The 26,099-nt window shown below is 41.2% G+C and overlaps 1 protein-coding gene across 1 annotated transcript; it reads right to left on the bottom strand.

Annotated features, from left to right (window-relative positions):
• Nucleotides 1-534: 534 nt before the first annotated feature.
• Nucleotides 535-17,571, bottom strand: LOC109875484 (zinc finger protein 271-like). The gene is made up of 2 exons (XM_031798736.1): nt 17,393-17,571; nt 535-2,883 (listed from the first exon to the last, which is right to left on the bottom strand). Exons 1-2 carry the CDS (start codon nt 17,541-17,543, stop codon nt 1,241-1,243), a joined length of 1,794 nt encoding a protein of 597 aa, XP_031654596.1. The 5' UTR covers nt 17,544-17,571; the 3' UTR covers nt 535-1,240.
• Between the last annotated feature and the right edge of the window lie 8,528 nt (nt 17,572-26,099).

Raw genomic sequence — 26,099 nt, 5'->3', positions numbered from 1 at the left:
CCCTAACAGCACAGATTCAAAAAAATACAGAAAAGAATGAGAGAACTCATCTCCAACACGGAATAACATGTCAAAATGAATTGTGATCCATGGTAACACACTGGCTAAATGCAAAACACAAATATTTTTGACTGCCAACCCTTGAGATAATCAGCAACCAAGTTGTCCTTACCACACACGTCTGATTTCAAGAGGAAACACCTGCGAAATACGTAGTAACTTTTCACCTCACTGCGGAGCTTCTCTCTCTTTTCAGGGTTCACTCGATAGGTACAGGGGGCAAAAAAAAGTATTTAGTCAGCCACCAATTGTGCAAGTTCTCCCACTTAAAAAGATGAGGCCTGTAATTTTCATCAAGAGGTACACTTCAATTATGACAGACAAAATGAGAAAAAAAATCCAGAAAAATCACATTGTAGGATATTTAATGATATTATTTGCAAATTATGGTGGAAAATAAGGGTTAGGGTTTGTTTATGTGTATTGGCAATAATTAACTTAATGGTGAGGCATGGAATAATAAATAAATAAATAATCCAATAAATAATCCATCAGACTGGATGTTTGAAATATGAGGTGATTTGAATCATGCTTCTTCAGTATTGGAATAAAGACAATTAGCACTTGAATGTTGTCAAGAAATTCTAGGGTGGTGTAAGATTGTTAATAAAATTGATTATAGGTGTATAGGCTGCAAGTACTTTGAAATTAAGCTGTTTTCAAGTCATTGAAAAAACGACCCGAAAATACATCTTTTCAACTTTCACTTTCAACTACAACCGAACATATATTGGATGTCGGGCATAGTCTTATTTTCAACGTCTTTTGAATGACATTTTGCTAAATGGGAATAGAGCAATGTCAAAACACAGTTTTGGCGTGTCCAAATCAATAACCAATATGCAGAAACAGTTTGGGATATATTGAAAACCTAAACATTTTGGAGTGTTTCATTGCGATTCCAGTGGGTCACCAACGTGGTAAACTGCTAGCTACATTGTGATTCATTTTGAAGTGTTGCATTTTGATTGAAGTGGGTCACCAACGTGGTAAGTGTAACAAACTCTTTTTTGTTAGTCACTTTTTGTTCAATCACATAAATAGTAACTCTTTCAATTCAGAGCCTGGATTATGAGGCTAAAATCAATTGAACAGGGGGCAAACATTTAGGGTTCTACATTGACATTTATTAAAATACTACTGTTAAAATAATCTACATTGTGACATTATTTCATTGATATCATGAAACAACTCCTTCATGTATTTTCTGATGTTTGATCAGAGATATTTTACCAGAGTATCTCTTCCCACATTGATCACAGCTATAAGATTTCTGCCCTGTGTGTGTTCTCTGGTATACAGTCAGTTGGCTAGATGTAGGAAAAGTCTTCCCACATTGATCAGAGCTAGAAGGTTTCTCTCCTGTGTGTCTTCTCTGGTGCACTGTCAGATTGCTAGATTGACCAAAACTCTTTCCACATTGACCACAGCTATAAGGTTTATCTCCTGTGTGTGTTCTCTGGTGTAATGTCAGCTGGCTATATTGACCAAAACTCTTCCCACATTGCCCACAGCTATAAGGTTTCTCTCCTGTGTGTGTTCTCTGGTGTACAGTCAGAGAGCCAGATGTAGTAAAACTCTTCCCACATTGATCACAGCTATAGGGTTTCTCTCCTGTGTGTATTCTCTGGTGTACTGTCAGCTGGTCAGATTTGACAAAACTCTTCCCACAATGATCACAACTATAGGATTTCTCTCCTGTGTGTCTTCTCTGGTGCACTGTCAGATTGCTAGATTGACAAAAACTCTTCCCACATTGACCACAGGTAAAAGGTTTCTCTCCTGTGTGTATTCTCTGGTGTAATGTCAGCTGGCTAGATTGACCAAAACTCTTCCCACATTGCCCACAGCTATAAGGTTTCTCTCCTGTGTGTGTTCTCCGGTGTAAAGTCAGAGAGCCAGATGTAGTAAAACTCTTCCCACATTGATCACAGCTATAAGGTTTCTCTCCTGTGTGTATTCTCTGGTGTAAAGTCAGCTGGTCAGATGTAACAAAACTCTTCCCACATTGATCACAACTGTAGAGTTTCTCTCCTGTGTGTCTTCTCTGGTGCACTTTCAGATTAACAGATTGACCAAAACTCTTCCCACATTGTCCACAGCTATAAGGTTTCTCTCCTGTGTGTGTTCTCTGGTGTAATGTCAGCTGGCTAGATTGACCAAAACTCTTCCCACATTGTCCACAGCTATAAGGTTTCTCTCCTGTGTGTGTTCTCCGGTGTAAAGTCAGATGACCAGATGTGGTAAAACTCTTCCCACATTGATCACAGCTATAAGGTTTCTCTCCTGTGTGTATTCTCTGGTGTATAGTCAGCTGGCAAGATGTAGTAAAACCCTTCCCACATTGATCACAGCTATAAGGTTTCTCTCCTGTGTGTGTTCTCTGGTGTAAAGTCAGAGAGCCAGATGTAGTAAAACTCTTCCCACATTGATCACAGCTATAAGGTTTCTCTCCTGTGTGTGTTCTCTGGTGTAAAGTCAGAGAGCCAGATGTAGTAAAACTCTTCCCACATTGATCACAGCTATAAGGTTTCTCTCCTTTGTGTGTTCTCTGGTGTAAAGTCAGAGAGCCAGATGTAGTAAAACTCTTCCCACATTGATCACAGCTAAAAGATTTCTCTCCTTTGTGTGTTCTCTGGTGTATTTGAAGTTTTACTGAAGAGTTGAATCTTTTCCCACAGTCAGAGCAGCAGTTAGATTTCTTCTCTGTGGGTCTCTGCTGGTGTTTCTCATGTTCTGATCTGAAGGGACTCTTCTCTGCCTCTTCAGCATCATGATGTTGTTGAGGCTCCACAGAGGATCCACGATTGTCACATCTCTCACCTGTGTGAATGACAAAGTCAGACAGATGGTTAAAGTCCCACAACAGCAGAAATCCAGTTTATATGAGGTAAAAGGTGATGCCCAGAGCATACCCATGAAGTTGTACAACAACTGAAGTCTGTTAAATTTGACAATTAAGACAGTCAATTTAGCAACAAGTCATATTTGGTCTTGTTTTCACATTGGTGGTAACTAGAAATGAGTTATTCAAGTTGTTGAAATCCGAAGCAGTGTGCCAATATAGGCCCCTTTCGGCGTTTGATAAAATTGCGGCACAAGGTCAATTTGATTGCAGAAACTCCTCCATGCAAATGAGGAAACCGCTAGTTATGGCTGTAGTATATCTGCCTGGAGCAAAAATGGTGAGCGAAGATTTTAGTTTTTCACAATGTATTCAGAATATTACAGGGCAAGATCAGGAGTGCTACTCAAGGAAACTCGCATTAAGCTCTGTGTCTATTCACTAATTCACCACCGTGGGGCAAAACTCAGTGGAGGTCTCATAGGCTGACAGCTAAAATAGCCTCCATTTACAGGTTGCTTATGAGTGCATTTCACATTACTTTTGGATTAAAATCGTAAGGCTTGTTTGAATCTCCTGCTTTATATGTTTGTGTTATCGTCGCAAATTAACAGCATACTTTAAAAACACTTCAACCAGTAAAATGCTCTTTGGCTAGCTTTGTACACTAAGTATTTAACAAATTGGCCCATAACTTCACCTAACAATAACAGAGACCTACTTTAGGACCCATAACTTCACCGAACCACAATAACTACAGACATACTAGAGCACGGCATAACGGTGTAATGAATGAAGAAGCACTTTGGTTGCTGTTGCATGTCGTGATGTTTTTCATTTGACTGTCATTCAGAAAATGATTTCCTGGATCAGCTAAAGATAGTTAACATGTGACTAACTAAACAGCTACAGTATTATGTGTATTTATTGAAGAACCATGTTAATGACAGTGTCCATTTAGGTGTTGTCTATAAAGTGAAGGTGACTCTCGGTTAGAACCATTGGATTCAGCAAACTCTGAAATTATTTAGGATTTCTGTGGCCATAAACTGTTTTCCCAGCTTAACATAAGGAGCCACTAAATGATACGTAGTTAGAGAGCATTTCAGAGATCTGAATACAAAAAACCTGTCCCACAGCAAGATCCAGTATTTAAGTTGAAGTTCATCATATGACAAGCTTAACGTTAGGACTATAACTATTGTTCTCTGAAGGAGGGAAACGAGGTACAACATCAAATTAAATCCACACGTTATGACTATAACTACTGTTCCCTTAATGAGGGAAACTAGGTACAAAGTACTATTAAATCCACACGTTATGACTATAACTACTGTTCCCTGAAGGAAGGAAAAATTAAATTCGTGCCTCGCTGGAAGCCACGCCTTCCACAGGTGATGCGCGTGAGGCTTAGATTTATTCCTTAAATGTAATATTGCTCTTCACTGACCCAGAAAGGGGAGGGGGAAAACAGGTGTTGTACCTCATTTCCCTCCTTCAGGGAACAGTCATTTTAGTCATAAAGTTATGCTCCCTTTCAGTCGGTCAACTTCAGTACAACATACTATGGGGAAATTCAATCATTCCCCATGCCGACCCAAGCAGGTACAAAATGAAATGGCCCATGGCAGACCACCCAGACCTTACCCCGCAAGATACGTCAGTTTTGTCAATTTAATAAGTCTTTTGTTTGAAACACTCCTGTCAATGTTGATTAAGGATGCACAGCTAATCACGCTTACAGAAGTAGGACTAGTCTACCTGACAACACATATAGTAGTAGGAGTAGTCTACCTGGTGACACAAATAGTAGGACTAGTCTACCTGATTATACATATAGAAGTAGCACTTGTCTACCTGATTACACATATAGTAGTAGGACTAGTCTACCTGATTACACATATAGTAGTAGGACTAGTCTACCTGGTTACACAAATAGTAGTAGGACTAGTCTACCTGGTTACACAAATAGTAGTAGAACTAGTCTACCTGCCTACACATATAGTAGTAGGATTGGTCTACCTGACAACACATATAGTAGTAGTACTAGTCTACCTGATTACACATATAGTAGTAGTACTAGTCTACCTGACTACACAAAAAGAAGTAGGACTGGTCTACCAGACAACACATATAGTAGTAGGAGTAGTCTACCTGGTTACACAAATAGTAGGACTAGTCTACCTGATTATACATATAGAAGTAGGACTTGTCTACCTGACAACACATATAGTAGTAGGACTAGTCTACCTGACAACACATATAGTAGTAGGACTAGTCTACCTGACAACACATATAGTAGTAGGACTAGTCTACCTGACAACACATATAGTAGTAGGACTAGTCTACCTGACAACACAAAAAGAAGTAGGACTGGTCTACCTAGTTACACAAATAGTAGAACTAGTCTACCTGATTACACATATAGTAGTAGGACTAGTCTACCTGACAACACATACAGTAGTAGGACTAGTCTACCTGACAACACAAAAAGAAGTAGGACTGGTCTACCTGACAACACATATAGCAGTAGGACTAGTCTACCTGACAACACATATAGCAGTAGGAGTAGTCTACCTGATTACACATATAGCAGTAGGACTAGTCTACCTGACAACACATATAGTAGTAGGACTAGTGTACCTGACAACACATATAGCAGTAGGACTAGTCTACCTGATTACACATATAGTAGTAGGACTAGTCTACCTGACAACACAAAAAGAAGTAGAACTAGTCTACCTGATTACACATATAGTAGTAGGACTAGTCTACCTGAATACACATATAGAAGTAGGACTTGTCTACCTGACTACACATATAGTAGTAGGACTAGTCTACCTGCCTACACATATAGTAATAGGACTAGTCTACCTGACAACACATATAGCAGTAGGAGTAGTCTGATTACACAATATAGTAGTAGGACTAGTCTACCTGACTACACATATAGAAGTAGGACTTGTCTACCTGACAACACATATAGCAGTAAGAGTAGTCTACCTGGTTACACATATAGTAGTAGGACTAGTCTACCTGACTACACATATAGTAGGACTAGTCTACCTGGTTACACATATAGAAGTAGGACTAGTCTACCTGGTTACACAAATAGTAGTAGAACTAGTCTACCTGACAACACATATAGTAGTAGGAGTAGTCTACCTGACTACACATATAGTAGTAGTACTAGTCTACCTGATTACACATATAGTAGTAGGACTAGTGTACCTGACAACACATATAGAAGTAGGACTAGTGTAACTGACAACACATATAGTAGTAGGACTAGTCTACCTGACAACACATATAGTAGTAGGACTAGTCTACCTGACAACACATATAGTAGTAGGACTAGTGTACCTGATAACACATATAGTAGTAGGACTAGTCTACCTGACTACACAAAAAGAAGTAGGACTGGTCTACGTGACAACACATATAGTAGTGGGACTAGTCTACCTGACAACACAAAAAGAAGTAGGACTGGTCTACCAGACAACACATATAGTAGTAGGAGTAGTCTACCTGGTTACACAAATAGTAGGACTAGTCTACCTGACAACACATATAGAAGTAGGACTAGTGTACCTGACAACACATATAGTAGTAGGACTAGTCTACCTGACAACACATATAGTAGTAGGACTAGTCTACCTGACAACACATATAGTAGTAGGACTAGTCTACCTGACAACACAAAAAGAAGTAGGACTGGTCTACCTAGTTACACAAATAGTAGAACTAGTCTACCTGATTACACATATAGTAGTAGGACTAGTCTACCTGACAACACATACAGTAGTAGGACTAGTCTACCTGACAACACAAAAAGAAGTAGGACTGGTCTACCTGACAACACATATAGCAGTAGGACTAGTCTACCTGACAACACATATAGCAGTAGGAGTAGTCTACCTGATTACACATATAGCAGTAGGACTAGTCTACCTGACAACACATATAGTAGTAGGACTAGTGTACCTGACAACACATATAGCAGTAGGAGTAGTCTACCTGATTACACATATAGTAGTAGGACTAGTCTACCTGACAACACAAAAAGAAGTAGGACTGGTCTACCTAGTTACACAAATAGTAGAACTAGTCTACCTGATTACACATATAGTAGTAGGACTAGTCTACCTGAATACACATATAGAAGTAGGACTTGTCTACCTGACTACACATATAGTAGTAGGACTAGTCTACCTGCCTACACATATAGTAATAGGACTAGTCTACCTGACAACACATATAGCAGTAGGAGTAGTCTGATTACACAATATAGTAGTAGGACTAGTCTACCTGACTACACATATAGAAGTAGGACTTGTCTACCTGACAACACATATAGCAGTAAGAGTAGTCTACCTGGTTACACATATAGTAGTAGGACTAGTCTACCTGACTACACATATAGTAGGACTAGTCTACCTGGTTACACATATAGAAGTAGGACTAGTCTACCTGGTTACACAAATAGTAGTAGAACTAGTCTACCTGACAACACATATAGTAGTAGGAGTAGTCTACCTGACTACACATATAGTAGTAGTACTAGTCTACCTGATTACACATATAGTAGTAGGACTAGTGTACCTGACAACACATATAGAAGTAGGACTAGTGTAACTGACAACACATATAGTAGTAGGACTAGTCTACCTGACAACACATATAGTAGTAGGACTAGTCTACCTGACAACACATATAGTAGTAGGACTAGTGTACCTGATAACACATATAGTAGTAGGACTAGTCTACCTGACAACACAAAAAGAAGTAGGACTAGTCTACGTGACAACACATATAGTAGTAGGACTAGTCTACCTGACAACACAAAAAGAAGTAGGACTGGTCTACCTAGTTACACAAATAGTAGAACTAGTCTACCTGATTACACATATAGTAGTAGGACTAGTCTACCTGAATACACATATAGAAGTAGGACTTGTCTACCTGACTACACATATAGTAGTAGGACTAGTCTACCTGCCTACACATATAGTAATAGGACTAGTCTACCTGACAACACATATAGCAGTAGGAGTAGTCTGATTACACAATATAGTAGTAGGACTAGTCTACCTGACTACACATATAGAAGTAGGACTTGTCTACCTGACAACACATATAGCAGTAAGAGTAGTCTACCTGGTTACACATATAGTAGTAGGACTAGTCTACCTGACTACACATATAGTAGGACTAGTCTACCTGGTTACACATATAGAAGTAGGACTAGTCTACCTGGTTACACAAATAGTAGTAGAACTAGTCTACCTGACAACACATATAGTAGTAGGAGTAGTCTACCTGACTACACATATAGTAGTAGTACTAGTCTACCTGATTACACATATAGTAGTAGGACTAGTGTACCTGACAACACATATAGAAGTAGGACTAGTGTAACTGACAACACATATAGTAGTAGGACTAGTCTACCTGACAACACATATAGTAGTAGGACTAGTCTACCTGACAACACATATAGTAGTAGGACTAGTGTACCTGATAACACATATAGTAGTAGGACTAGTCTACCTGACAACACAAAAAGAAGTAGGACTAGTCTACGTGACAACACATATAGTAGTAGGACTAGTCTACCTGACAACACAAAAAGAAGTAGGACTAGTCTACCTAGTTACACAAATAGTAGAACTAGTCTACCTGATTACACATATAGTAGTAGGACTAGTCTACCTGACAACACATACAGTAGTAGGACTAGTCTACCTGACAACACAAAAAGAAGTAGGACTGGTCTACCTGACAACACATATAGCAGTAGGACTAGTCTACCTGACAACACATATAGCAGTAGGAGTAGTCTACCTGATTACACATATAGCAGTAGGACTAGTCTACCTGACAACACATATAGTAGTAGGACTAGTGTACCTGACAACACATATAGCAGTAGGAGTAGTCTACCTGATTACACATATAGTAGTAGGACTAGTCTACCTGACAACACAAAAAGAAGTAGGACTGGTCTACCTAGTTACACAAATAGTAGAACTAGTCTACCTGATTACACATATAGTAGTAGGACTAGTCTACCTGAATACACATATAGAAGTAGGACTTGTCTACCTGACTACACATATAGTCGTAGGACTAGTCTACCTGCCTACACATATAGTAATAGGACTAGTCTACCTGACAACACATATAGCAGTAGGAGTAGTCTGATTACACAATATAGTAGTAGGACTAGTCTACCTGACTACACATATAGAAGTAGGACTTGTCTACCTGACAACACATATAGCAGTAAGAGTAGTCTACCTGGTTACACATATAGTAGTAGGACTAGTCTACCTGACTACACATATAGTAGGACTAGTCTACCTGGTTACACATATAGAAGTAGGACTAGTCTACCTGGTTACACAAATAGTAGTAGAACTAGTCTACCTGACAACACATATAGTAGTAGGAGTAGTCTACCTGACTACACATATAGTAGTAGTACTAGTCTACCTGATTACACATATAGTAGTAGGACTAGTGTACCTGACAACACATATAGAAGTAGGACTAGTGTAACTGACAACACATATAGTAGTAGGACTAGTCTACCTGACAACACATATAGTAGTAGGACTAGTCTACCTGACAACACATATAGTAGTAGGACTAGTGTACCTGATAACACATATAGTAGTAGGACTAGTCTACCTGACAACACAAAAAGAAGTAGGACTAGTCTACGTGACAACACATATAGTAGTAGGACTAGTCTACCTGACAACACAAAAAGAAGTAGGACTGGTCTACCTAGTTACACAAATAGTAGAACTAGTCTACCTGATTACACATATAGTAGTAGGACTAGTCTACCTGACAACACATACAGTAGTAGGACTAGTCTACCTGACAACACAAAAAGAAGTAGGACTGGTCTACCTGACAACACATATAGCAGTAGGACTAGTCTACCTGACAACACATATAGCAGTAGGAGTAGTCTACCTGATTACACATATAGCAGTAGGACTAGTCTACCTGACAACACATATAGTAGTAGGACTAGTGTACCTGACAACACATATAGCAGTAGGAGTAGTCTACCTGATTACACATATAGTAGTAGAACTAGTCTACCTGACAACACAAAAAGAAGTAGGACTGGTCTACCTAGTTACACAAATAGTAGAACTAGTCTACCTGATTACACATATAGTAGTAGGACTAGTCTACCTGAATACACATATAGAAGTAGGACTTGTCTACCTGACTACACATATAGTAGTAGGACTAGTCTACCTGCCTACACATATAGTAATAGGACTAGTCTACCTGACAACACATATAGCAGTAGGAGTAGTCTGATTACACAATATAGTAGTAGGACTAGTCTACCTGACTACACATATAGAAGTAGGACTTGTCTACCTGACAACACATATAGCAGTAAGAGTAGTCTACCTGGTTACACATATAGTAGTAGGACTAGTCTACCTGACTACACATATAGTAGGACTAGTCTACCTGGTTACACATATAGAAGTAGGACTAGTCTACCTGGTTACACAAATAGTAGTAGAACTAGTCTACCTGACAACACATATAGTAGTAGGAGTAGTCTACCTGACTACACATATAGTAGTAGTACTAGTCTACCGGATTACACATATAGTAGTAGGACTAGTGTACCTGACAACACATATAGAAGTAGGACTAGTGTAACTGACAACACATATAGTAGTAGGACTAGTCTACCTGACAACACATATAGTAGTAGGACTAGTGTACCTGACAACACATATAGTAGTAGGACTAGTGTACCTGATAACACATATAGTAGTAGGACTAGTCTACCTGACAACACAAAAAGAAGTAGGACTAGTCTACGTGACAACACATATAGTAGTAGGACTAGTCTACCTGACAACACAAAAAGAAGTAGGACTGGTCTACCTAGTTACACAAATAGTAGAACTAGTCTACCTGATTACACATATAGTAGTAGGACTAGTCTACCTGAATACACATATAGAAGTAGGACTTGTCTACCTGACTACACATATAGTAGTAGGACTAGTCTACCTGCCTACACATATAGTAATAGGACTAGTCTACCTGACAACACATATAGCAGTAGGAGTAGTCTGATTACACAATATAGTAGTAGGACTAGTCTACCTGACTACACATATAGAAGTAGGACTTGTCTACCTGACAACACATATAGCAGTAAGAGTAGTCTACCTGGTTACACATATAGTAGTAGGACTAGTCTACCTGACTACACATATAGTAGGACTAGTCTACCTGGTTACACATATAGAAGTAGGACTAGTCTACCTGGTTACACAAATAGTAGTAGAACTAGTCTACCTGACAACACATATAGTAGTAGGAGTAGTCTACCTGACTACACATATAGTAGTAGTACTAGTCTACCTGATTACACATATAGTAGTAGGACTAGTGTACCTGACAACACATATAGAAGTAGGACTAGTGTAACTGACAACACATATAGTAGTAGGACTAGTCTACCTGACAACACATATAGTAGTAGGACTAGTCTACCTGACAACACATATAGTAGTAGGACTAGTGTACCTGATAACACATATAGTAGTAGGACTAGTCTACCTGACAACACAAAAAGAAGTAGGACTAGTCTACGTGACAACACATATAGTAGTAGGACTAGTCTACCTGACAACACAAAAAGAAGTAGGACTGGTCTACCTAGTTACACAAATAGTAGAACTAGTCTACCTGATTACACATATAGTAGTAGGACTAGTCTACCTGACAACACATACAGTAGTAGGACTAGTCTACCTGACAACACAAAAAGAAGTAGGACTGGTCTACCTGACAACACATATAGCAGTAGGACTAGTCTACCTGACAACACATATAGCAGTAGGAGTAGTCTACCTGATTACACATATAGCAGTAGGACTAGTCTACCTGACAACACATATAGTAGTAGGACTAGTGTACCTGACAACACATATAGCAGTAGGAGTAGTCTACCTGATTACACATATAGTAGTAGGACTAGTCTACCTGACAACACAAAAAGAAGTAGGACTGGTCTACCTAGTTACACAAATAGTAGAACTAGTCTACCTGATTACACATATAGTAGTAGGACTAGTCTACCTGAATACACATATAGAAGTAGGACTTGTCTACCTGACTACACATATAGTAGTAGGACTAGTCTACCTGCCTACACATATAGTAATAGGACTAGTCTACCTGACAACACATATAGCAGTAGGAGTAGTCTGATTACACAATATAGTAGTAGGACTAGTCTACCTGACTACACATATAGAAGTAGGACTTGTCTACCTGACAACACATATAGCAGTAAGAGTAGTCTACCTGGTTACACATATAGTAGTAGGACTAGTCTACCTGACTACACATATAGTAGGACTAGTCTACCTGGTTACACATATAGAAGTAGGACTAGTCTACCTGGTTACACAAATAGTAGTAGAACTAGTCTACCTGACAACACATATAGTAGTAGGAGTAGTCTACCTGACTACACATATAGTAGTAGTACTAGTCTACCGGATTACACATATAGTAGTAGGACTAGTGTACCTGACAACACATATAGAAGTAGGACTAGTGTAACTGACAACACATATAGTAGTAGGACTAGTCTACCTGACAACACATATAGTAGTAGGACTAGTCTACCTGACAACACATATAGTAGTAGGACTAGTGTACCTGATAACACATATAGTAGTAGGACTAGTCTACCTGACAACACAAAAAGAAGTAGGACTAGTCTACGTGACAACACATATAGTAGTAGGACTAGTCTACCTGACAACACAAAAAGAAGTAGGACTGGTCTACCTGACAACACATATAGTAGTAGGAGTTGTCTACCTGGTTACACAAATAGTAGGACTAGTCTACCTGATTACACATATAGTAGTAGGACTAGTCCACCTGGTTACACAAATAGTAGTAGGACTAGTCTACCTGGTTACACAAATAGTAGTAGAACTAGTCTACCTGCCTACACATATAGTAGTAGGACTAGTCTACCTGACAACACATATAGTAGTAGGAGTAGTCTACCTGACTACACATATAGTAGTAGTACTAGTCTACCCGATTACACATATAGAAGGACTAGTCTACATGACAACACATAGTAGTAGGACTAGTGTACCTGACTACACATATAGTAGTAGGACTAGTCCACCTGGTTACACAAATAGTAGTAGGACTAGTCTACCTGGTTACACAAATAGTAGTAGAACTAGTCTACCTGCCTACACATATAGTAGTAGGACTAGTCTACCTGACAACACATATAGTAGTAGGAGTAGTCTACCTGACTACACATATAGTAGTAGTACTAGTCTACCCGATTACACATATAGAAGGACTAGTCTACATGACAACACATAGTAGTAGGACTAGTGTACCTGACTACACATATAGTAGTAGGACTAGTGTACCTGATTACACATATAGTAGTACGACTAGTGTACCTGACAACACATATAGAAGTAGGACTAGTGTACCTGACAACACATATAGCAGTAGGAGTAGTCTACCCGATTACACATATAGTAGTAGGACTAGTCTACCTGACAACACATACAGTAGTAGGACTAGTTTACCTGACAACACATACAGTAGTAGGACTAGTCTACCTGACAACACATATTGTAGTAAGACTAGTGTACCTGACTACACATATAGTAGTAGGACTAGTCTACCTGACAACACAAAAAGAAGTAGGACTGGTCTACCTAGTTACACAAATAGTAGAACTAGTCTACCTGATTACACATATAGTAGTAGGACTAGTCTACCTGAATACACATATAGAAGTAGGACTTGTCTACCTGACTACACATATAGTAGTAGGACTAGTCTACCTGACAACACATATAGCAGTGGGACTTGTCTACCTGGTTACACATATAGTAGTAGGACTAGTCTACCTGACTACACATATAGAAGTAGGACTTGTCTACCTGACTACACATAGTAGTAGAACTAGTCTACCTGACTACACATATAGTAGTAGTACTTGTCTACCTGCCTACACATAGTAGTAGGACTAGTATACCTGGTTACACATATCGTAGTAGGACTAGTCTACCTGGTTACACAAATAGTAGTAGAACTAGTCTACCTGACAACACATATTGTAGTAAGACTAGTCTACCTGACAACACATACAGTAGTAGGACTAGTGTACCTGACAACACAAAAAGAAGTAGGACTGGTCTACCTGGTTACACATATAGTAGTATGACTAGTCTACCTGATTACACATATAGTAGTACGAATAGAATACCTGAAAACATATAGAAGTAGGACAAGTCTACCTGGTTACACATATACATGACTAGAGCACAACTAACTGCCGTGAGGGGGAACGTGGAGTGATTGATTGAGTGCTCCCTCAGTAAGACTAGTCCTACCTGACAACACAAAAAGAAGTAGGACTGGTCTACCTGGTTACACATATAGAAGTAGGACTAGTCTACCTGCCTACACATATAGTAGGACTCGTCTACCTGACAACACAAAAATAAGTAGGACTAGTCTACCTGGTTACACATATAGTAGTAGGACTAGTCTACCTGGTTACACATATAGTAGTAGGACTAGTCTACCTGGTTACACATAGTAGTAGGACTAGTCTACCTGACTACACATATAGTAGTAGGACTAGTCTACCTGACTACACATATAGTAGGACTCGTCTACCTGACAACACAAAAATAAGTAGGACTAGTCTACCTGGTTACACATATAGTAGTAGGACTAGTCTACCTGGTTACACATATAGTAGTAGGACTAGTCTACCTGGTTACACATAGTAGTAGGACTAGTCTACCTGACTACACATATAGTAGTAGGACTAGTCTACCTGACTACACATATAGTAGTAGGACTAGTCTACCTGGCATGCACACAAATGTGACTATAAATGTTCCCATTTTGGAATGTCTGATAGTATTTCTCATTGTCTTAACGCACCACCACTAATGAGTTCTGGAGCTTCTCAAAGTAATTTTTCTTCACCTCCAAACAGCAAGTAAACAAAGTCTAATCAAAAGCAATTGCGAATGACAAGTTCCTCAAAGTATTTTCGTAAAATATTTCCAGCCATCACCCTTTCAATAACCACTCAGCAGAAAATGTAAAAATGTAATGCTCTGATCCAGTGGAAATGTCATAAAAGACCCGATTTACTGTCCAGAACTCACTGGAGCAAGAAACTGAGGGCATAGAATTTTTTTATACAATGTTGCAAGCTTGCTACCTGAGTTTCCTGACCCAGTTGATAGTTAATAGAATGTTTAAAGTTTGTTGTAGACAGGCCATGTGCAGCCAATGTGATTTCTAGGATATTTATTTTTATCCTGATATTTTCTACCTGCAGAATACAATGTTTTCATTTTTTGGCTTTATGTAGGCTATATTATTTAACATAGTTGGCAATGGCAATAAAAGTTACTTTTAGATATCTATAATTTTCGTTTAGATTTAGATAGAATGTAGATTAATCACAGACAATGATTTTGAGATACTATTATAATTTAAATGAAACTGTTCTATGAAAATGTGCATTTGAAAATCATTACTGGCACACAGATTGGTAGAAATGGACAGATAAATTGGCACTCCAACTGGAAAAGGTTGCAGACTGCTGGTGTAGTCTATTACTGAAAATTTCAGGAGCAAAACGGCAGAATTTACGAAGTCCAGCAGCAGAGGGGGCTCCCTCTGGTCAGGCCGTGCCTTGACGACCGGCTCCCCCTGGTCAGGCCGTGCCTTGACGACCGGCTCCCCCTGGTCAGGCCGTGCCTTGCTGACCGGCTCCCTCTGGTCAGGCCGTGCCTTGACGACCGGCTCCCCCTGGTCAGGCCGTGCCTTGACGACCGGCTCCCCCTGGTCAGGCCGTGCCTTGACGACCTCCCCCCCCTGGTCAGGCCGTGCCTTGCCGACCGGCTCCCCCTGGTCAGGCCGTGCCTTGCCGACCGGCTCCCCCTGGTCAGGCCGTGCCTTGCCGACCGGCTCCCCCTGGTCAGGCCGTGCCTTGCCGACCGGCTCCCCCTGGTCAGGCCGTGCCTTGCCGACCGGCTCCCCCTGGTCAGGCCGTGCCTTGCCGACCGGCTCCCCCTGGTCAGGCCGTGCCTTGCCGACCGGCTCCCCCTGGTCAGGCCGTGCCTTGCCGACCGGCTCCCCCTGGTCAGGCCGTGCCTTGCCGACCGGCTCCCCCTGGTCAGGCCGTGCCTTGCCGACCGGCTCCCCCTGGTCAGGCCGTGCCTTGCCGACCGGCTCCCTCTGGTCAGGCCGTGCCTTGCCGACCGGCTCCCTCTGGTCAGGCCGTGTCTCTTGCCGACCGGCTCCCTCTGGTCAGGCCGTGCCTTGACGACCGGCTCCTTCTGGTCAGGCCGTGCCTTGACGACCGGCTCCCTCTGGTCAGGTTGTGTTGTAGTGATTGTGATTAATGACAAACTATTTTTTACAAATTCACCAAGGCACCAACTTTGAGAAGGGTTTAAAACAAAGGTTTCAAACCAATTCATGAATGTAATTGAATCTAGGTATGTTTTGCCTTTAATGTAAGGGCATGAAAAAAAATTGGCTGAATATTATACGATGACTTATGAACAGCTCTAATAATTTGACCCACACAGGAAATCTACACTGGCAATTCTAGAATATCCTTTATATCCTAGAAACCTGGTTAAACCATCATTATGACATCACGGATTAATTCTAGAATATACTATATAGCCTAGAAACCTGGTTAAATTATCATTACGACCTCATGGATGGCCAGTCGTTGTATTCATCGTGTATTGAATTCAGGGGGTAGCCCTGAGCTGAACTCAAACCTGGGTCCAGCAACTGTTATAACTGTTACGTCTATTCTTCTTGACGAGGTCGCTAGGTGTTGGGTTAAGGTTTCTACAATATCGTTCTTTATGAATTTGAGAGTGGTTACACTTCTCCTTCCCCCATCCCTTAGCTGTTTACCAAACCAAAGCCTCTGGGCAGTCATTTTGTTTCTGTTTATAAAAAAACACAACCCGGGAATCTGCAGTTCAAACAATAACAATTCTGTCATTCCACCACTGTCTTGGTAATAAAATGATTATGGGGTTGGAGAAATGTAACTACAGACAGACAGACCTATGGACACAAGGACTGACCATCCATGATATCAACATTATAGTGTTTACCATGTTGAGGCCATACAGTGTTGATTTACATTGTATCTAAACATTATAGTATAAAAGCTTATTTGGTGTTCAGGCGGGGTACAACAGCTGAACTAAGCTCATGAGGCATGTGTTATATTCTTCAAGAATCAATGGCTATAAATAAATAATTTTAAAGTCACAATATGGATGTAACAATTGCAGATTTTCCCTTTAACACCAAACATCAGTTCAACAACTGCAGAGTTTGTGCCTCTGTTTGTAAGACAGTACTTACGAGTGTTAATCAGGGAACGGTTTCTCAAAACCATCTTATGGCTAAATTCATCATTAGAACCATTGGATGCTTTAAGATGCGTTTGGGAAACCGGGCCCAGATATCCAGTTTCCTCCTCTTCTTCCTCCTCTTTTTTCGATATAACAGTCATCTCTCCATCCTCCTCTTTCAATCCATAAACTGCACCCTCCTCTCCTTTTACTGTAACATCCTCCTCCTCTTTCACTCTGAACGCGTCTTTTTCTTCTTTCACAGTAACAGCCTCACTCTCAACTTCTTGTTTTACTGTGATATCCTCCTCTTCCTCCATCCAGCAGACCTCACCTTCTATAGCAGGAGAAGAGAAGCTTAGTGACCGCATGGTCGGGGACGTTAGCTAGCTAGGCTAATGCTAACTTAACCAGACCGCTAGCTGACTAATAACAACAACACCGTAAATATGAAATTAAATCGGATAACTAACTAGACGACAGACGTGGGTTTAAAACACAGTGGCTAATATGCACTAAAGCGTCTAAAGAGCTTTATTGGTTCAGCTATTTTGTCTGGCAAGGTACCGAGGTGTCTGACTAACTGTGTTGCTGTTGAAAGAAGCGTTCCGTCCACTAGAATACACGTCACAGTAGGAGCATTGCCTTAAATTCCCAGTCCGCCCTCTGTTGACTGGAGTGGGTAACGCAGTTGAGTAAAATGTATATTTAATTTTCAGACAACAAGCTAAAGTGTAGGAAGCGTGTAGGGATGTTACGTAGGGACGTTTGATTTCGGGACTACGAGGCATGCGTCCAAATCGCTAAGCAGTATACTTCATAGCAGTGTGATGATGCCTGTATCATTTTATCAGCAGCACGTCATCAATGACGTCTGAAGCTTCATTGCATCGAATAACCACCTGATTGTTTTGGTTTTGGGCTGGTTCATTTCGTTTCGTTTTAAAATAATCTTTGTCTGAAAATAAAATATGATCCTCAACTGCGTTCCCCCTCCAGTCAGCAGACGGCGATGTGCGTGTTTCAGGCGACGCTTCCAGAGTGACGTATAATCTAGTGGACGGTTCTTCAGAAACAGCTCGTCAACCATCTTGGTAGCTTGCTAGCCAACATAGCCGAAAGATTCAAGCTATTTATACGCTTTCGATGTATATTAGCTACTGTGTTTTAGACACACTTCTGTCGTATCTACTTGTTAACCTATTTAATGTTACATTATTTTGTGATAGTCAGCTATAGTACCAGCAGTCGTTATGCTCCTATAGTTTCTGGTAAAAGGCTACACCAGCAGTCGTTATGCTCCTATAGTTTCTGGTAATAGGCTACACCAGCAGTCGTTATGCTCCTATAGTTTCTGGTAATAGGCTACACCAGCAGTCAGCAACCTTTTCCCTTTGGTGTGTCAATTTATCTGACCATTTCTACTGATCTGGTGCCAGTTATGATTTTCATATTGACATTTTATTGGAACAGTTTCCTTACATTTATAATAGTAATAATAATTATTAGAGTCTTTATCTCAACATCATTCTCTGTGGATACTCTACATTCTATTTAAATGAAATTATAAATATTTTTTATTGCCATTGCTAAGTTTTAAAAAATTGTATAACCTACATGAAGCTCAAAAATTAACATTGCAGCCTGCAGGTAGAAAATATCCTGAAAAAAGTAAAAATCATATAAATCACATTGGCTGCACATGGCCTGTCTACAACAAACTTGAAAACATTGTATCAACTATCAACTGGGTTTGCCCAAAACTCAAGATGGCCCAGAAGCTTGCTCTCAGTTTCCCGCGCCAGTAAGTTCTCAACCGACACAGCTGTAGGCAATTTGTGAAAGGGATAAGAAGTAATCAGGTATTTTAACATTTCCACTGGATCAGCACATTACGTTTTTCCCTTTCCTGCCAAGTGGTTATCGATAGTGCGAGAGCTGGAAATATTTTTCAAATACTTTGAGGAACTATTCTCATTTGATTTTGATTCTGATAAGACTTTGTTTATTTGCTGTTTGAGGTGAATAAAACATTACTTTACTTTAAGAAGCTCCAGAACTTATTAGTGGTGGTGCGTTAAGACAATCAGAAATACTATCAGACATCCCCAAATGGGCACATTTATAGGCCTACATTTGCGCTCAGGCCAGGTAGACTAGTCCTACTACTATATGCATAATCAGGTGGGTGTCCTTACTCCACATTGACAGGAGTGTTTCAAACAAAATACAATAAATAAATTGACAAAACTGACGCATCTTGCTGGGTCAGGTCTGGGTGGTCTGCCAGGGGCCGTTTCATTTAGTATTCGTTTAGGTCGGCTTGGGGAATGATTGTATTTTCCCATAGTATGTTTTACCGAAGTTGACCGACTGAAAGGGAGTGTAACTTTGACTATTGTTGGAATCGGGCTAAACTTTGAACATTGAGATATTAAAGACGTGATAGGTCAGACGCAGAGTATATAAAGGAGTGAGATGTGTAGAAAGACAGAGTGGCTGTGGAATGTGCTGGGTGGACGGGAGGAGAATACAGGATTGCTATAAGGGAAGCGGATGGACATCTGTGGATTAGGCGAAGGAGGGGTTGAGGTCAGGTCAGATCCCCTGAAGGGAGTTATAGGAGTTCCTTCCTGGGTCGGTGAAGAGTGGTATTACATTTAAGTAAGAAACCCGAGCCTCACGCTCATCACCTGTGGAAGGTGGGGCTTCCAGCGAGGCGTGAATTTAATATCATGTTCTAATCAAATTTATTTATATACAGTATATCACAAAAGTGAGTACACCCCTCACATTTTTGTAAATATTTGAGTATATCTTTTCATGTGACAACACTGAAGAAATGACACTTTGCTACAATGTAAAGTAGTGAGTGTACAGCTTGTATAACAGTGTAAATTTGCTGTCCCCTCAAAATAACTCAACACACAGCCGTTAATGTCTAAACCGCTGGCAACAAAAGTGAGTACACCCCTAAGTGAAAATGTCCAAATTGGCCCCAAAGTGTCAATATTTTGTGTTGCCACCATCATTTTCCAGCACTGCCTTAACCCTCTTGGGCATAGAGTTCACCAGAGTTTCACAGATTGCCACTGGAGTCCTCTTCCACTGGTGGATGTTAGAGACCTTGCACTCCTCCACCTTCCGTTTGAGGATGCCCCACAGATGCTCAATAGGGTTTAGGTCTGGAGACATGCTTGGCCAGTCCATCACCTTTACCCTCAGCTTCTTTAGCAAGGCAGTTGTCGTCTTGGAGGTGTATTTGGGGTGGTTATCATGTTGGAATACTGCCCTGCGGCCCAGTCTCCGAAGCGAGGGGATCATGCTCTGCTTCAGTATGTCACGTCTCAATGAACTGTAGCTCCCAAGTGCCGGCAGCACTCATGCAGCCCCAGACCATGACACTCCCACCACCATGCTTGACTGTAGGCAAGACACACTTGTCTTTGTACTCCTCACCTGGTTGCCGCCACACACGTTTGACACCATCTGAACCAAATACGTTTATTTTGGTCTCGTCAGACCACAGGACATGGTTCCAGTAATCCATGTCCTTAGTCTGCTTGTCTTCAGCAAACTGTTTGCGGGCTTTCTTGTGCATCATCTTTAGAAGAGGCTTCCTTCTGGGACGACAGCCATGCAGACCAATTTGATGCAGTGTACGGCGTATGGTCTGAGCACTGACAGGCTGACCCCCCACCCCTTCAACCTCTGCAGCAATGCTGGCAGCACTCATACGTCTATTTCCCAAAGACAACCTCTGGATATGACGCTGAGCACATGCACTCAACTTCTTTGTTCGACCATGGCGAGGCCTGTTCTGAGTGGAACCTGTCCAGTTAAACCGCTGTATGGTCTTGGCCACCGTGCTGCAGCTCAGTTTCAGGGTCTTGGCAATCTTCTTATAGCCCAGGCCATCTTTATGTAGAGCAACAATTCTTTTTTTCGGATCCTCAGAGTCCTTTGCCATGAGGTGCCATGTTGAACTACCAGTGACCAGTCCGTATGAAGGAATGTGAGAGCGATGACACCAAATTTAACACACCTGCTCCCCATTCACACCTGAGACCTTGTAACACTAATGAGTCACATGACACCGGGGAGGGAAAATGGCTAATTGGACCCAATTTGGACATTTTCACTTAGGGGTGTACTCACTTTTGTTGCCAGCGGTTTAGACATTAATGGCTATGTGTTGAGTTATTTTGAGGGGACAGCAAATTTACACTGTTATACAAGCTGTACACTCACTACTTTACATTGTAGCAGTGTCATTTCTTCAGTGTTGTCACATGAAAAGATATACTCAAATATTTACAAAAATGTGAGGGGTGTACTCACTTTTGTGATATACTGTAGTTCTTCGTACATCAGCTGATATCTCAAAGTGCTGTACAGAAACCCAGCCTAAAACCCCAAACCGCAAGCAATGCAGGTGTAGAAGCACGGTGGCTAGGAAAAACTCCCTAGAAAGGCCAAAACCTAGGAAGAAACCTAGAGAGGAACCAGGCTATGAGGGGTGGCCAGTCCTCTTCTGGCTGTGCCGGGTGGAGATTATAACAGAACATGGCCAAGATGTTCAAATGTTCATAAATGACCAGCATGGTCAAATAATAATAATCACTGTAGTTCTCGAGGCTGCAGCAAGTCAGCACCTCAGACGTAAATGTCAGTTGGCTTTTCATAGCCGATCATTAAGAGTATCTCTACCACTCCTGCTGTCTCTAGAGAGTTGAAAACAGCAGGTCTGGGACCGGTAGCATGTCCGGTGAACAGGTCAGGATTCCATAGCCGCAGGCAGAACAGTTGAAACTGGAGCAGCAGCACAGCCAGGTGGACTGAGGACAGCAATGTTGTACCTAGTTTCCCTCCTTCAGGGAATAGTAGTTAGTCATAAATACAAGTAAAACTAAATGCATGCTCTTCAACCGATCGCTACCTGCACCTACCCGCCTGTCCAACATCACTACTCTGGACGGCTCTGACTTAGAATACGTGGACAACTACAAATACTTAGGTGTCTGGTTAGACTGTAAACTCTCCTTCCAGACCCATATCAAACATCTCCAATCCAAAGTTAAATCTAGAATTGGCTTCCTATTTCGCAACAAAGCATCCTTCACTCATGCTGCCAAACATACCCTTGTAAAACTGACCATCCTACCAATCCTCGACTTTGGCGATGTCATTTACAAAATAGCCTCCAATACCCTACTCAACAAATTGGATGCAGTCTATCACAGTGCAATCCGTTTTATCACCAAAGCCCCATATACTACCCACCATTGCGACCTGTACGCTCTCGTTGGCTGGCCCTCGCTTCATACTCGTCGCCAAACCCACTGGCTCCATGTCATCTACAAGACCCTGCTAGGTAAAGTCCCCCCTTATCTCAGCTCGCTGGTCACCATAGCATCTCCCACCTGTAGCACACGCTCCAGCAGGTATATCTCTCTAGTCACCCCCAAGACCAATTCTTTCTTTGGCCGCCTCTCCTTCCAGTTCTCTGCTGCCAATGACTGGAACGAACTACAAAAATCTCTGAAACTGGAAACACTTATCTCCCTCACTAGCTTTAAGCACCAACTGTCAGAGCAGCTCACAGATTACTGCACCTGTACATAGCCCACCTAAAATTTAGCCCAAACAACTACCTCTTTCCCAACTGTATTTAATTTTTATTTATTTATTTATTTTGCTCCTTTGCACCCCATTATTTTTTTATTTCTACTTTGCACATTCTTCCATTGCAAAACTACCATTCCAGTATTTTACTTGCTATATTGTATTTACTTTGCCATCATGGCCTTTTTTTGCCTTTACCTCCCTTCTCACCTCATTTGCTCACATTGTATATAGACTTGTTTATACTGCATTATTGACTGTATGTTTGTTTTTACTCCATGTGTAACTCTGTGTCGTTTTATCTGTCGAACTGCTTTGCTTTATCTTGGCCAGGTCGCAATTGTAAATGAGAACTTGTTCTCAACTTGCCTACCTGGTTAAATAAAGGTAAAATAAATAAAATAAAATAAATAAATAAATAAATAACGTTACGCTTGTCATATGATGAACTTCAATTTAAATACTGGATCTTGCTGTTGGACATTTTTTTTTGTATTCTGAAATGCACTCGGCCTACGTATTTTTTAGTGGCTCCTTATGTTACCCTGTGAAAACAGTTTTTGGGGGCACAGAAATACAAAATCATTTCAGAGTTTGCTACATTCAATGGTTTTTAACTGAGTCATCTTGTAATCCAAGATGGCGTAGCAGTAAGACGTGCTTGTTGTTGTACATTTTTTGTTGTTGTATATATTGCAATATATTTCAATCTCTTTATCCATTTTTAAATTAAATATAGCATCTGGCAACACGCCTCACCCAATGTGATACGGATCTGCTATTTTTTAGACCTTATAGCTAGAACCTCCATCAGAAGCTAATTAGCTACTAGCTATTAGTCATTGTTAGCCACTGCTAGCGGCCTACCTTTTTAGCTCAGACACCAGCCTCTTTTAGCCTGGATAATATCTGCCAGTCTGCACAGCGCAATATCAACCCTGAACATATCGGTCTGTTTTTCTCCACTACATCACCGTATTCCTGCCGCAAGCTCCTGACCATTAAACCAGATAATCGCAGCTAGCTAGCTGCTACCGAGTGGCCCAACCCCGAAACTAGCCTTTTGCCAGGCCCATCTCCCGGCCTGCTCAGTGGACTCGGCTACACAGCTGATGCTTCCCGGACTCTTCACTAACTTGTCTAGAAGCCACGACATCACCGGATTTCTGGCTTAAGCTCTGGACCTTTGCACCGGATACACCGGAGTGGCTATAGTGGCTAACGCCCTTGTCCTGATGCTAGCACCAGTTAGCCTCGAGTCAGGTGCGCCTCCCGGCTAGCAAACAAAATTACTCCAGCTACAATACCTATTTTGCCAAATGGCCTGGACCCTTTGTCAACACGGAGGCCCGCCGATCCATCGCGACTGGTCTGCCGACGTAATTCCGTCCGATGTGCCCTCAACCGGCCTTTGCAGGACGTCGGTGACGCCCTTGTCCCGAACCTAGCACCAGTTAGCCTTGAGTCAGGTGCATCTCCCGGCTAGCATAGTAATGACTACCTAACGGCTTCCCTGGTTCATACAGTTCATGTCGGAAGTTTACATACACTTAGGTTGGAGTCATTAAAACTCGTTTTTCAACCACTCCACAAATTTCTTGTTAACTAAGTATAGTTTTGGCAAATCGGTTAGGACAGGGTCTTTGTGCATGACACAAGTCATTTTTCCAACAATTGTTTACAGACAGATTATTTCACTTATAATTCACGGTCAGAAGTTACACTAATTTGACTGTGCATTTAAACAGGTTTTGAAGCTTCTGATAGGCAAATTGACATAATTTGAGTCAATTGGAAGTGTACCTGTGGATGTATTTCAAGGCCTACCTTCAAACTCAGTGTCTCTTTGCTTACCATTATGGGGAAAATCAAAAGAAATCAGCGAAGACCTCAGATAGAAAATTGTAGATCTCCACAAGTCTAGTTCATCCTTGGGAGCAATTTCCAAACACCAGAAGGTACCACGTTCATCTGTACAAACATGCAAGTATAAACACCATGGGACCATGCAGCCGTCATACTACCGCTCAGGAAGGAGACGCGTTCTGTCTCTTAGAGATTAACGTACTTTGGTACGAAAAGTGCAAATTAATCCCAGAACAACAGCAAAGGACCTTGTACCTGTTTCCTCCAGCATCTTCACAAAAGTATCGATATCCACAGTAAAATGAGTCCTATATCGACATAACCAGAAAGGCCGCTCAGCAAGCAAGAAGCCACTGCTCTAAATCCGCCATAAAAAAGCCAGACTACGGTATGCAACTGCACATGGCGACATAAATTGTACTTTTTGGAGAAATGTCCTCTGGTCTGATGAAACAAAAATAGAACTGTTTGGCCATATTGACCATTGTTTTGTTTGGAGGGGAAAGGGGTAGGCTTGCAAGCCGAATTGCACCATCCCAACGGTGAAGCACGGGAGTGGCAGCATCATGTTGTAGGGGTTCTTTGCTGCAGGAGGGACTGGTGCACTTCACAAAATAGAAGGCATCACGAGGAGGGAAATTGTGGATATATTGAAGCAACATCTCAAGACATCAGTCAGGAAGTTGAAGCTTGGTCACAAATGGGTCTTCCAAATGGACAATGACCCCAAGCATACTTCCAAAGCTGTGGCAAAAGGGCTTAAGGACAACAAAGTCAAGGTATTGGAGTGGCCATCACAAAGCCCTGAACTCAATCCTATAGAACATTTGTGGGCAGAACTGAAAAAGCGTGTGAGAGCAAGGAGGCCTACAAACCTGACTCAGTTACACCAGCTCTGTCAGGAGGAATGGGCACAAATTCACCCAATTTATTGTGGGAAGCTTGTGGAAGGCTACCCGATACGTTTGACCCAAGTTAACTTCTTGACGCAACCCATCCCGTTAGCGGGATCATTTTCATCAACAACCGCTGAATTGCAGAGCACCACATTCAAAATAAATTACTAAAACTATTTAAAATTCATTAAATCACAAGTGCAATATAGCAAAACACAGCTTAGCTTTTTGTTAATCCACGTGTCATGTCAGATTTTGAAAATATGCTTTACAGCGAAAGCAATCCAAGCGTTTGAGTTTATCGATCACTAGACAAAACATTATGAACAC

This window comes from Oncorhynchus kisutch, linkage group LG20, assembly GCF_002021735.2.
Source record: "Oncorhynchus kisutch isolate 150728-3 linkage group LG20, Okis_V2, whole genome shotgun sequence".
In the NCBI taxonomy this organism is placed as follows: domain Eukaryota; kingdom Metazoa; phylum Chordata; class Actinopteri; order Salmoniformes; family Salmonidae; genus Oncorhynchus; species Oncorhynchus kisutch.
This window is presented reverse-complemented; position numbering and strand designations above follow the sequence as displayed.

What these genes read in the sequence shown, in the direction of transcription:
- LOC109875484 (XM_031798736.1), bottom strand. Translation starts at nt 17,543, where the DNA reads ATGACTGTTATATCGAAAAAAGAGGAGGAAGAAGAGGAGGAAACTGGA. An exon ending in CCGTTCCCTGATTAACACTC is followed by an intron (nt 2,884 to 17,392) that starts GTAAGTACTGTC and finishes TCATTCACACAG; the next exon opens with GTGAGAGATGTGACAATCGT.